The sequence below is a fragment of the Phasianus colchicus genome, chromosome Z (genome assembly GCF_987193195.1).
Source record: "Phasianus colchicus chromosome Z, bPhaCol1.hap1.1, whole genome shotgun sequence".
NCBI classification, from domain to species: Eukaryota; Metazoa; Chordata; class Aves; order Galliformes; family Phasianidae; genus Phasianus; species Phasianus colchicus.
In genome coordinates this window covers 52,129,715-52,143,576 of record NC_143476.1, presented here as the reverse complement: position 1 = coordinate 52,143,576, position 13,862 = coordinate 52,129,715, and the positions used below count along the sequence as shown (strand labels likewise).

The 13,862-nt window shown below is 37.6% G+C and overlaps 1 protein-coding gene across 5 annotated transcripts in view; it reads right to left on the bottom strand.

The window, feature by feature from the left end:
- FRMD3 (FERM domain containing 3) overlaps positions 1 to 13,862 on the bottom strand; it is a 146,238-nt gene that overhangs the window by 70,449 nt on the left and 61,927 nt on the right. Inside the window, exons 1-2 of one of the 5 annotated variants that reach the window (XM_090131098.1) lie at positions 12,317 to 12,365; positions 10,848 to 10,952 (exon numbers count right to left, since the gene is read on the bottom strand). The exons of 1 other annotated variant lie outside the window; for it this stretch is intronic. In XM_090131098.1, the coding sequence (XP_089987224.1) occupies positions 10,848 to 10,952; positions 12,317 to 12,337 (126 nt within the window). In that variant the 5' untranslated portion in view covers positions 12,338 to 12,365. Of the gene's footprint in view, positions 1 to 9,574; positions 9,684 to 10,847; positions 10,953 to 12,316; positions 12,366 to 13,862 lie in introns of those variants that run through there. 3 more of the 5 variants (XM_031602398.2, XM_090131101.1, XM_090131100.1) reach the window with 3 other exon arrangements.

Here is a 13,862-nt window from a genome sequence, read left to right as displayed (position 1 = left end):
ACAAGAATTTTTCCAGTAAGCAAAAAATCTCCATACTAAAATGAGATTTGTGCTGCAGAAGCAGCTGGTCAAAAAGTGTACTATTCAGCTTTAATAAGCATCATCAACACTGGAGGGCCTTAGACCAAGGGGAGTGGGGGGGGGGAAGGGGTTGTATTTTTAACCCTTTTCGTTGTGGCTCTAAAGCCTACTTCAAGAAGAAAACTTAGTAACTGTATTACCATGCGTAATATTTGAAATGCCTTTAAAGAACATTTACAAATTCTATGGCTTTTCAGAAACATTCACATGCAGTTAACAGCAATATTGAAGATTTGGAGATAAGCATTATTACGTACTTCTGTTTGAAACTCTCTTTCAGCTGTGAGACTGTTGTGGAAACCTAGTACTCACATAAAATAAAACAAAACAAAACAAAGCCCACATCCCAAGCCCCAACTGAAAAAAAAAAAAATTACACAATTTCTTCCTCTCCCTTCTGCTCATTATATTTCTTTTTGCTGTGAGGGAATGAAGTATTACTGAGAAAATAATGCCTGGATCACCAACTTATCAAAGCTCATTTGACTCTTTTCCAGATCACACAGATGTGTTATTTCTTTATCTTGCTCTGAAGAATAGTGAATGGTGGGGGTAATGGTTGTTCATAAAGAGGTAATTAAAGAAATTTGATGCAGTATTTTATAGATCAGAACGAACAGATAGTAAAGCATTTAAGATGCATAGATGCAAATTTACCTTCCTTAACCTATTCAAAAGGCCCACCCCACTATCACCAGGATCCAGACAGTTCTCACTGAAGAGTCAGATAGAAAAGAGAGTTTGGATAAGGAGTAGTCCCGTAACGCTCCCAGAGAGTGGAGAATCAAAAGGCTTCTCAATATTTTAATCCAGCAAGAGCAGGCCACGTTTTGTTTGAGATTTCCTTTTGAAAGGCCAAGCTGAAATACAAGCACACAGGTCAGCTCCTATGGCTATTTGAAAAAGTCATTTACCTATTTTAATAAAAAGCAAAGAAAAAAATAAAATAAAATTGCAAACATGAAATCCTCACAATTCATGAATAAGGAAAAGGGCATGCTGGACAAAATAATTAATGCACTTATCTTTTTTATTTAATAAAGGGATTTAAGAACTGAATGGAGCAAGTACTGAAAAGTATCCCTGCGCACCATATAAAACAGGGAATACAAACACAGAAAAATTCCTCATGCACCAGACTTCCAGTGAACACATGTTTTGCTAAGGCCTGGCTTTTGTGGGTTAAAAATGGAGCAAATGGAACAATGAAGCAGTCTCAATTTTCACTTGGAGGTCAGGGAACTGACAGGAAGCTTTTAGAAGCTCAGATTTCCATAGTGACCTCTGTTGATGGAAATATATAGGCAATTCAGTCAGATCTTCCAGAAAACTAAGTAGTTACTTTATGATTTTTGGAGATTTTCAAAGGCACAGCAATTAGGTGTCTAGTGCTATCTGACTGCCAGGGGAAAATAAACACCTCATCCATGTTAGTACTTCTGAAAATACCCACTCCTATATTTGTCTGCATATTTCAGTTTTAGTTGTAGGAAAGATCTTCCTTCAAGTCTTACAGAATTAACTATTAATAATTAAAAATTGCGCCTCATCTCTTCCATATTCCTGCTATATTTATTCCAAGATTAATTAGCTGTTATAGCTAGGACAAGATTAAGGTTCCTATAAATTCACTCAAGGTTTTTTGCAGCAGATTTCAATTGGAAAGCATTTGTCATTGCAAAATATGTGTTGTATGTATCAAACTTACACTTTTTTCAACATTTTTTTCTAGAGAAGAAAAAATCAACAGTTGAAGGGAAAATGTAACATTTCTTTTTGAGTTAGCTTATTGAGCAACTTTTTAAAACCATTTTAGATCTTCAGTTACAAAAGCTTGCTACAAGATTCATGTCCAACCTTAACAACTTCTAATCTCTTCTGCTGAAAGTAGTTTGAGGCTGGTATGTGGATGGTCATCCAGATGCCCTTGCAGAAGCAGAAGGCAAAGAGCAAGTCGTTTAGAGATACTAAAGATCAGTCACAAAAATAGCTACTGACTCTCAATGCTTCAAGTGCCAGCTATGAGTAAGCAAAATATTACACCTTTGATCTTGTGAAAGATGCTTAAAACTGTTTTCTGCATCTGTGTCCTTGAGTAACTGCAGGCTCTCCCACTAAGGGTTCCTTGCAACTGCAAACTGTGTTTCAGAGTAGAGTAATTTTTACTTTGTAAATGGAACCCTCACCTCTGAACAGCATTTAAGTGTCACTGAGTAGTCATTAGTGAGGCCAGGTGTGTGCCTCTTACAAATGCTGAGCAGCTGATGTACTAAGAGTTTTCACTGAGCAAGAACACCACACAAGGGTACATGCCCCATTCTAGTAGGCAGATTTAACTCTGCAAATGTTAATGGTCTTCTAGCAAAAATACGGCAACCAGTACGCTGCTTCAAATGAAGTAATTTACTGTAAAACTTAGACAAAACTGATTTTGGTTTCACTACAGCACAGGAATAAGGCATTTAGAAGAAAAAGGGGGAAGGAAGGAGCACATAATGTTCTATATCTGCTCTCACAGCCCTTGTAAGGGACCAGGTGTCATAAATTATAATTCCCATAGCATTCTTCCTCTACACTGTGACAGCAACTCTACAAAGATGTGTGTTCCATTTCCTATTACTGTGGAATCTAGTACAAGCTTGGCCTAAAACAAAGCTAAGGTTCTAAATAATTGCTGAGCCAGATGGTTGGGATCTGACCAACAAATTCAGTAATGTCTACCTTTTCCTTAACAGTAGAGGGTTTTGATTTAATGCATGTGTTTGTAAGAACAGTAACAAAAGGGATTACCAAAACATCTGAAAAATCATTAATATTTAAATTTTCTTCAGCAAGGGCTTAGATACCTACGGTTAAACAATTAGAAGAACCAGCAGACATTGCAGTAATACTCTGTCCAATAATGGACTAGATTTGAAGACATCAAGGGATAAAAGAGAGTAAGAATATGGAAAAATGCATGGAGTCACTGCTAGAAAAGTAACAAAATTATTTTATCTAAACCTCAGTCATACATTAATCATTAGAATGAATGCCTTACCCTTCCCTTTAATAAAAAGCAAAAGCAAAATCAATTTGCTTTAGCCTCAAGGCAGCAGCTTGCACCAGGTCACTGCCTGACAAAATTTAAACTTTTTTAAAAAATTGTAACAGTACCCAAAGCTAACGGCAGATATCAGACAAGGAAATTAACTGGGTGTCTACTTTATATCAGCCAAATGACCCATGGTACCTGCTTGCCACCTTTTTCATGCCCTAGGGCTGACATCATTTTTTTTTATGCCCTCAGGAGACTCTAAAACAAGAATACTGATACTGTTCTATTGCAGCAAAAGAGCTCTTCCCTTCTTCCCTACTGAAACTCTTCTCAAAATTAGGAGAACTGTGGTCAGTGGTGTGCTAAGAAAGAAGGAACAACAGATCAGAAACAGTATCACTTACTAGAACAGGAGCACCTTTTATACAATAACGAGCTGGAAATTTATTAAAAAATTTTCCAGACTCTCACTCTATTATTGCAATTATACTGATTTGAGAGAATGTCCAATGCTGTAATCCGGAGCAGCTCAGCTGACACATAACCTCTGCATTAGTTGAATATCTGTCTTTAAAATCTTCATGTATTGATGTACGCTTGAATTGCCACACTCTCACAATCCGAACAGCTTTACAATGATGGAATAAAAATCTTTATTTTTATTAGAACAACCTGCACAGTGGTTCAGTTTATAAGGTTACTAGTCTTCACAAAATATATATCAGTTAGTAGCAGTACTGCTGAATTAAGTGTGAGTACATATTCACACTACCATTGATGTGTCAAATTTTTGTTTAGGATTCATAAATGCACTTATATTGGTTGAGAAAAGTACCTATTCAACACAGCACTCTGTCTTGAAGGTAGCCTCAAGCAAACACTTCCCAAAAAATTCCAAAAATAGAACAGAAGTAGTAGCTGGTTTAGTCACTGGTCTTTTCTTCTAACAGCACCCACTTTAGGCTCCACTTATTTCTTAGTCTTGTAGACTTCAGCAATAATTCTAAATATTTATTTTTCAACATTTTTTAATAATTTTTGCATTTACAATAATATATTTATGACTGAGTATTTTAAAAATAGACTTTCAGTACATCAGCTGCTTCATGATTTTGTTAAGTGCCTTTAGTTCTAAGAATTACTTAACTATCTTCACCTGGTCACTCTCTCCCAGCCATTTTATACTGTATCTCCTACTCAATTTATTACATCATCTTTTCCTGGATGAATTAATCGTAGTCTAATTCATCTTTTTGTATGAAAGCCATTCCTATTTTATGTTATTCTTGTGGCCTTCTTTTTCTAATTTTATAATATTTTTTGAAACAGCATAACCTTACCTGTAGGCACCAACCAGTACCACATCAACACTTGATGCAAAAGCACATAGTTTTTGTGATAACTCTGTACAGGGTGACAGATTCATATACACAGTGAAGCATTAACATTTTAATTAAACTATGGCTCAGTCATTCTACCGTGCCCTTCCTACAGATTCCTGGACACTTGCAAGCCAATACAAAAAATGTAGCTTTGTTAATTGAGGTTGGAAATTTTCTGTTGTATCTTTCTGTCAACCTTCACCACCTTCACGTGAAAACAAGTGCACACATTGAAGAACATTAAATAGCTGGTATTGCTAAAGCAGAGATCAGCTGTACCCAAGTCTTGCTGACTCTTTCAAAAGGTCACTTTGATGAGGCACTGCTGTATATTTTGTGTACACGCCCCATTAAAAGCAGAACTGCTATATCACAGTAAAGGAATCTCTTACTCTAGGACAGAAGTCTCCAATTTCCTTTATTTTAAATACAGAGACAGTGCTGAACAATTTGGGCTGTAAATGTAAAGTTAAACAAACACTCTGTCCAGGTCTGTTATATATGATGCATTCAAGACTATAAAGGGGATCTCCAACAGCCTTACCAGTGAAATGAGCACCTCATCTGTCAAAAAAATCTGCCTATAAAGCTGATGGGTCTATCAGCTTTCAGTGCTTCTAAGCCTGAAAGCAAAATGGAGGTTGGATTTGTGACTGTTCTTTATGGGAATTACAGGCAGTGCACCAGCAAGGCAGTAATGTGCACTATTCTCTTTCTAACAATACACAGAGCCAGGCTCCCCAGGCTCCATGCACTGGAGATGTCAGAAAATGTCGGTGTAGTCATAGCCACCACTGAGGACCCACTCTCTTAGTGGGAGTGTATTGATACAGCAATTTCACTAAGTTAATAGCTTTTTTCTAATACTGCCAGGAATACACATGCAGAACTAGTACTGCACACATTGTTGTTCCCAAACAACCCAACAACCTATCCAAAGAGATAGTTCATTGATGCTTCCGAGTGATTATATTCTCAAAACTTCTACAGCAACTGTTGGGACTTCACGAATACTTCACAGACCTGCAAGTACTTTGCATATCACACAACTCTTTCAACATACCCCTTTGTTAATTGCAAGGCATTTTTACCTACCTACCATTACATATGTTCTAACTCAAAAAACTCAAATCACCATTGGGGGAAAAAAAAAAAAACCACAAATTTAAATTTTAGCATTTCCAACTTTAAATCTCTGCTCAGGTGCCCTCCTAAAGAAATTTGAAGAATAAATTTCAGTATACTGCCTAATTCCTTCAACACAATCCTCCACTATTCTCAATATCAGTGGTCTCCTTCAACAGGAATTCTCTTTCTAATGAGAGATGCTGAACAGTAGCTACATTACTTAATCCTATTTCTATAACAGTCCAAAGATTGTAAAAAAAAAAAAAAAAGGTGCTCTCTCAGCCTCAGACCTTTGAAACAGAATTAGCTGTGCTGCACTTTCTCAAGGGTGACAGCAGATAGCTTGCCTCAGTATAACAGCCTAGTGCATGGAAAAACTATCAATACACAGTTCCTTGAGCAGCAGAATTATTAACACCTCCTCCAGGTGATGTCTCCACTTATTTCTAAAAAAATGCTAAATTCTAAAAAGTTCCAAATGAAGGTTACTGGATTCCTGGACTGTCTCTCTCCCCAGTCTCTTCAGATTCACTGTACAGTAGGTTTTCCCTGTAGCATTTCCCTTAATAAGAGTAACAGGGTTTTACTTAAAGATGTGGCAGCTCATCTTTGCAAAATCTTAAGGAAATACTTCAGACCTACATCCTCAGCAAAATTTGACTGAAACCTGCTTCAAAAGTTATTACAGGTGAGAGCTCAAGAGAAAGGTATGGTGATCCTACATACCTAGTTTCTTCAAGAATATAGGCTAAAAATTCAACAGAACTAAGAACTCATCTGGTCCCATTATAGTGCAATTAAACATAAAATGGCATACTACAATTCACTGCAAACTTAGTATAATCCTGGCTTTTCCCAAGCTACCCTAAGGCACAGATTCCCCAAAGGAACATCCAGAGAGCACAGACGGAGTAGAACCAAGTGTCTTTTAACTATTACTTCAGCTTGCTGTCAGCTAGAACCTCCAGATTCCCTTTCCACAGGGCTGCTCTCCAGCATCTCATCTCCCAGTCCATACGTACAGCCAGGGCTGTCTGTTCCTGGTGCAGATGCTGGCACTCGCTCTTTTTAAACTTCACATAGTTGGTGACTGTGCAGCACTCTAATTTTGGTTAGCAACTTTAGATTAGTTACTTCTGATAAGAATGGAATAGTTTATAACCTTCACTGTGATAGGTCTGTAATTACCAGGATCTTCCTCCTTGCCCTTCTTGAAAACGTCCATTATCTTTTCCAGCTTCCAGCCAGCTAAGACCTCTCCAGATTCCCAACACCATTGAAAAATAATTGAGAAAAGTTTTGTTATGACATGAACCAGCTTTTTCAGTACTCTTGGATGAATCCCATTGGGCCAAATAGACTGAAGTGCATCCAGCTGGAACAGTAAATTCCTCACAGGTTTGGAGTTGAGCTTAGGATGATTTATCCTAAAGTGTTTTCAGATGAATTATCATCTCCTTTCAAAGCAATTGTTCTCAGTCAAATCATCGGATGTAACTTTAGAAATAAGCTCTTAAAAAGAAATCCAAATCTATCTTTCATTTTAAAACAAGCATATAGTGAGTACCACTTACAGATATTTAGTGATCTACACTCACTGTTTGCTGCAGCTTATCTCTTTAACCAGGTATCTCAGGATTGGGTTTTTTGCTGTTTTTATTTATTTGAGCAAGCTAACCTCACAACTATCAAAATACAAAACTGTGGAAATTGTCATCACTTACTTCACCTTTTCAAAATCATGATTTTCTTCTAGTTTTCTGCTGATCCATTTACTAATCAACTTCATCAGCTAGCTACAGTGTTTAGGCATCAGCTTACTTGTTCATATCATTATAGCAGCATAGGAGATTGTTAGCGTAGACTAAGATCAAAATAGTCTTCTGTTGATAGGAACAAAACTGTAGTAATAGTTTCACTGTTTTCCTGCATTTAATTTGGAGGTACTCATGCATCAGATGCAGAGATGAAACTCAGGTGAGCAAACCACAAGTGCACATTCAAAACAGACAGACAACATAAAACCAATACTTCCTTATTATAAACTTGTCTAAATTTTATTCCTTAGGACAGGGGTCTTTGCAGAGTAAATCTATCCCAAGGGAAAGTTTTATATGTGTAAATATCTAGAAATGCTATTTTAAAAATAAATAAAGTAAAAACAAGCAGTGCAAAGAAGAGATAAAAGAAGATTCTGCATTTGAAAATTACTTATTTTCATGATTTGTAATAAACCTAAAATAAAAGTGTATGCCACTTTCAACTCATCATCCAGGGAATTTGAGACTGTTTTAAGGATTGTCCCATATAATTCAATTTCATTCATGTCCTAATTCATAAGAAAGTTTACTAACACCCAATTAGAAAAGTTATACATATGCTTATGTGAGAAGTTGGAAGAAAACACTATCGTCCTAAAGATGGTTCAGCAGCACCTGCTTGAGACCATTACAGAGACCATGACAAGAACTCATGTGGTTGAGTGACAAGAATCGGCTCCTGGCTGATGTTTGCAGGTCAGGCTGACTTTTGGGGTTGTTTTAGGTAAAATGACCACTATGGAGTCAGCACACATTCCCACCAGTCTGCCAGGTAGAAGGCATGTGATTGCCACATGATCAAGTGCCCATCAACTGACACAAAGAGCAGGCAGTGTTGCCCTGAGCAACCAGAGGTGCACCAGGGCAGAACAAAGAGGGTAAAAACCAAAGAGTTTGGGAGTAAGGTGGGTATCCCCTCACACTGACTGTGCAGATCAACAGAACTTCACTGACCAACCTGCAGCACCCTGTGGATCAACAAGACGTAGGTGGATTGATGGTGGTGACTATCTCTGCCTTACAACCTGTTCACTAGGATTCCTCTTTACTGTCGCTCACTTCCCTACCTTCCCCACATTTCTTAACTGCTCTGAATTTGTAATAAATAAGTCGGCCATCATCTTGGCCTCGTTTGCTGTTTTAGTCCTGCACTAGATATATAAATATCAAATCATCTCTAGTAACTGGAGTGAGACAGCTTAAAATCTTGAGAGTAATTATAAATCAGTATTAAAAAATACATAAATGGAAAATGTAGGATTGAGAAGTTTGCATAACAAAATCTTACTGAAGAGAGGGCCAGCTGATATAAACCACTGTACTACAGGATGTACAGTATTTTAAATTGATAGAAAGAAAGGAAAATAAAGATTTTTTTAGGAGAGAACATTTACGTTTTCTCAGATTACGTGTTTGTCTAATACAAAATGCAAAGTATGCAAAAATTTAGGCTTCAGTATAAAATATAAACTTTCATATACTTAACACAGAATCAGCTATACTACAAGATGTAAATGGGCAATTGTATAGACAAAAAAAAAAAAAAAAGGTACTAGATTAGTCAATACACTTAATATATCCTCAAAAAAATGGAAACCACATGAAGTGTGATATAACACCAGTAGAAGTAGGTTTTTAGAGTTTTCTCTGATCTACCATTTTTTGTGGTAGTAGGCAAAATAGAAGCTTTACTATGTAAGAAAAAAAAAAAAAGAAAAACAGCAAAACCTCTTGACTGTTATTAAGGAAAATAACTCTACCATAGCAATTTTTGAGTGACTGTCAGAGCAAGGCCTAACAAAAGTAAGTATTCATTAGGGCCTACCTATTCATAGTCTAATCTGGCATTTCACCTACTTCTACCAATTCCAACCATGTTAAAATATTTATAGCTTTACAAATGATCAAGTACACTGATTGAAAACAAACTGCTGGCTACTGTGCTTTTTATATATATATATATATATATATATATAATCAAAGAATCATAGAATGGCTTTGGTTGCAGGAACATAGAAGATTTCAACTCCCTACTGTGGAGAGGGCTGCCCGTACAGCCTGGCCTTGAACACCTCCAGTGATGGGGCATCTACAGTTTCCCTGGGTAGCCTGTGCCAGTGCCTCACCATCTTCTGAGTAAAGTGTTTCCTCCCAACATCTAATCTTAATCTTCCCCATTTTAGTTCAAAACCATTTCCCTTGTGCTCTCACTATCTGCTGTGTAAAAAGTTGGTCTTCCTCCTGTTGGTAAGCTCCCTTTCAGAATTGGAAGGCCATTGTAAGGTAACTCCACAGCCTTCTTTTCTCCAGGCTGAACAAGCCCACCTCTCTCAGCTTGTCTTCAAAGGAGAGGTGCTACAGCCCTCTGATAATCTTCATGGCCTCCTCTGGATCCACTTCAACAGATCCCTGCCTTTCTTGTGCTGGGAGTCCCATACCTGAAGGCATACAATTGTATAATTGTAAAGGATGTAATGAAAATCACCTGCTGCAGCTTAGTGAAGCTATTCCAGTTTGGTACTTTCGAGCAGAGAGTGCTGATTTCAGTGATTTCTGAGATAACTAATTTTGGTGTAGATACTCAGAAAACTATGTTTCTCCTCCTCAATCATAGCAGTTTCAAAGAGGTGACAATTTCCAGTGATTAAATGTTAGTACATGCCCTCCATGCTAAAAGTCATATTTAAGTCTTAATCCTGAGACCAGGAGAAGTACTTTTGATTTCACTATTGAAGACATCTGCTTCCTGTGCTGACCATCCTTTCTTGTTCTCACATAGCAACAGTCATGTGAAACCAAACAGGGACTGACAGTAGCAAATCACTTATAGATCTTAACCTGCTGGATCACCTTTCACCTAAGAGAGATGACTAAGCACTGTCCACATAGCTGCCTAGAGAAGAGGCTAGTAAACTTTATTATGCAAATATAAGGATTATCAAAAGAAGAATTAATCTGAAGAACATCCCACAATCTGATAAATCATACCTATTTTGTGTATAGCCTATTCATTCTGTGAAAAGCAGAATTGAATGACTATTTCTAGTTGTTAAGATCAACAAGATTCCTACCTACATCTCCCAAGAATACTTGACAAAATAAGAGAAATACCAAATTCCAGTCCACTGCCATAGGCTAGAGCCATCTTGAGCTACCTCTGAGTCATGCCCATAAATCTTTTCTACCTTCAGAAGAATTATACAAATCAGAATATATCAGTTAAACTGAAACTAAATACATGAAATGAGGGAAAAATTAATCTAATAATGCTACTCTGTGGAACATCTATGGATTATGCTCAGAGACACTTATGTTTGCATTAGAATTTTCCTGTTTATTGAGAAAAATAATAATTTATCATTACTTAAAAGCAAAGGTACTCAGAATTCATATACATACCCTCTGCTTCTCAGGGTCAACATATCGAATGCCAAAATAATCCTTTTCCAGCAAGCTGTAATAGTTGCAGATGTGATCTATGAGAAACTGACCTTTCGTTTCCCTCTGTAAAAAGAGAAAGAATTGATATATTATTGTGCATATGCTAATTCACTGTCTATAATAACACTTAAACAAAGTGTCAGGAAAAACAGCTCATGACGTTATTCACAAGAGAACATGAGTATTTGTTTCCTCTCAAAGATGCAGCAGATTAGTAACCAGTGTACTCCCTGCATGTTCCTGAAGTGATTAAGAAAATACTATTACTACTTCAGCCTCAGGAAAACTCATGCCAGTTTAACAGATGCTCATTTATTACATTTAATATATTACTGGTAGCCTCATTTCCACCTGATACTATAATGGCATAACAGATATCCATTTAAATACAGAATTACAAAATGGTGTGCAGCTTTTTGAGTCCCCAAGCTTGCAAGCAGTTTTGGCAGTTTACTGGGTGCTTATACAGTGCCCACAGGAAAAAAAAAAAAAAATTAAAAAAAAAATAAAAATAAAAAAATAAAAAAAATCATTGCACTACAGTAACAGTAACATGCAGAAGAATGACCTCAAGTTTTATTATTTGCATTGTCACCGGGCAGCAACAGCTGTAAGGAAACCAGCTCTACACACAACTGCATTCTTTATTTCTGCTTTCTTTGATCTTCATAGCATTGTATCTCTCTCCTTAATTTACCAGCTGATATGGAAAATCTACATGAATCTTCACATTTCTTCTTAGTAAAGAAATGTGATTTTTTTTTTAATTCTATAACCAGCAATCTGTGGTTCGTGTAAGCATTAACACTGGGCCAAAAGCTTACACCTAGAACTGTCAGTTCTTAGGAGCCATAGGTATTTCCCTATGTCTCAGTTTCAGATCACTGCATTTCTGCCCCTCTTACCACCTGAGTCTTTGAACTTAATACTTTAATGCCTACAAAAGTGAAAGTATATGGAATGCACAACACAATCACAACATATAAAAAATATTTAACTGTCCTTTCAAGTGTTTCCTTGAAAACTAAATGCTATGCCTTACTCAATCTTCCTTTAAGAAGCTAGGAGACAGTCTAAACTATGTGAACAGCATGGCTATGCAAAAATTAACAGGTAGTTCCTGCATTTTACAAGATCATTTACAAAACTGGAAGTCACTGTCTCCTGGGTTTCACACAGGAGTGGCTAAGGCAGGAAAAGCACCACAACCAGTCCAAGAATATGCTCTGCATAGGAGGGAATGGCAGCATGACTGCTACAGGCAGGTGAGACCTACTGCTTCCCAAGGAAAACACAAGATACAGAATCACAAAATTAAAAAATCCTAGGGGTTGCAAGGGACATCTAGAGATCATCCAACCCCCACTGCTAAAGCAGGTGCCCAAAAGAAAGTTGCACAGGAAACTGTCCAGGTGGGTTTTGCATACCTCCACACAAGGACACTTCATAACCTCTCTGGGCAGTCTGTTCCAGTGCTCTGTCAGCCTCACAGTGCAGAAGTTCTTCTTCATGTTCTGAAACTTCCCATGCCTGTTGCCCCTTATCCTGTCACTGGGCACCACCAAAAAGAGCCTGGCCTTATCCACTTGACACCTGCCCTTTAGGTATGTATCAGCATTGCTGAGGTCCCCACTCAGCCTTCTCTTCTCCAGGCTGAACAGCCCTGGGTCTCTCAGCCTTTGTTCATAAGGGAGATGCTTCAGGCCTCACATAATCTTTGTGGCCATTTGTTGGACTGTCTCCAGTAGTTTACTGTCTTTTTTGAACTGGGGACCCCTGGGAACTGGGGTCTTTTTTGAACTGGGAACTAGATACAGTATTGCAGCCTCAAGACTGAAGTGTTAAACAAATAAGAATATTACTGCTCTATTTTAATAGGTATTCTGTCACCTTTTCAATTAATAGGACTTTCTGACTTAGTTCTAGTTGCTTGTACACCCATTTCATCCCATTCAATGAACTGAACATAAAGCACTCTCAGTTAAGCCACCACCAGAGTGCTGAACATTTCCCTGTGTGTGCTGGGGGCTGGGGGACTGACCCCATCCTTGGCCCATGGACTTTCTCTCCTCCTGAGATCACCTCCAGCCACAAGGGAACTGCTCATTTCTCCCCAGGTGTCTTTTCATGGGTGTGATGCCTCTGCTTCCCCTCCTACAACATAATCTCACCACACCTTCCTTCAGCTTCCTTCCACTTCCCACGTATCTAACCCTTTTCTGCATGTCCTTTACTCTTCCATGTGCTGCTTCTTGCCCAAAGGATATCACTACCTTGTTTGTGCCATGTATTTCTGCACTTTGTTTTCCTTCTTTTAAATAGTGTCAAGGTATGTTAACTGTACACGCTTGCTCAACTTCATGCTTTGCACCTTGTACTGCTACCTTTCCCCCTGCAACATAGCTGTAACTCATTTGCTTCTGTAATTAATTGTTTCTCTACAGTCTCCAGACATTTTTAAAAATTACTTGTCTGCTGAAAGAAAACGTTAACAGGTACACTGATTTTTTACACTACACAGTTACAGGCGTGCTAGTGACAGCATAGAGACGAATTTCCCTAAAAGGCATAGCCTGGATAAAAGACTGGAAAGCACAAGAAGAAAACTGCTGTTCTTGTGATTGAGAGGAAAAAAAATCTCCTATAGGACTGTATTTATGCAGCCATAGCTCAGTGAAGCATTTTCTCTCTTATAATCCTCTGCAAATTTTTGTGACTATGCTACGAGCAAGAGAATCAAAATATTAAGACAAAATTGCACTGTGACATTTCAATACATAGTAAGAAAAAAAATGTGAAAGAAAAGCAAATGAAATTGCAGATCCACAGAGTTTTAAGAGGAATATGCAGTGAACAAAACAGCAATGGGAAATAAAAGCTCCTGAGTGAGTCATGTATAGATAAACACAAAAATAGATTTTAAATTGACAAGTGTATAAAATAAACCCATTTTTTAGAACACTGTAAAAGATG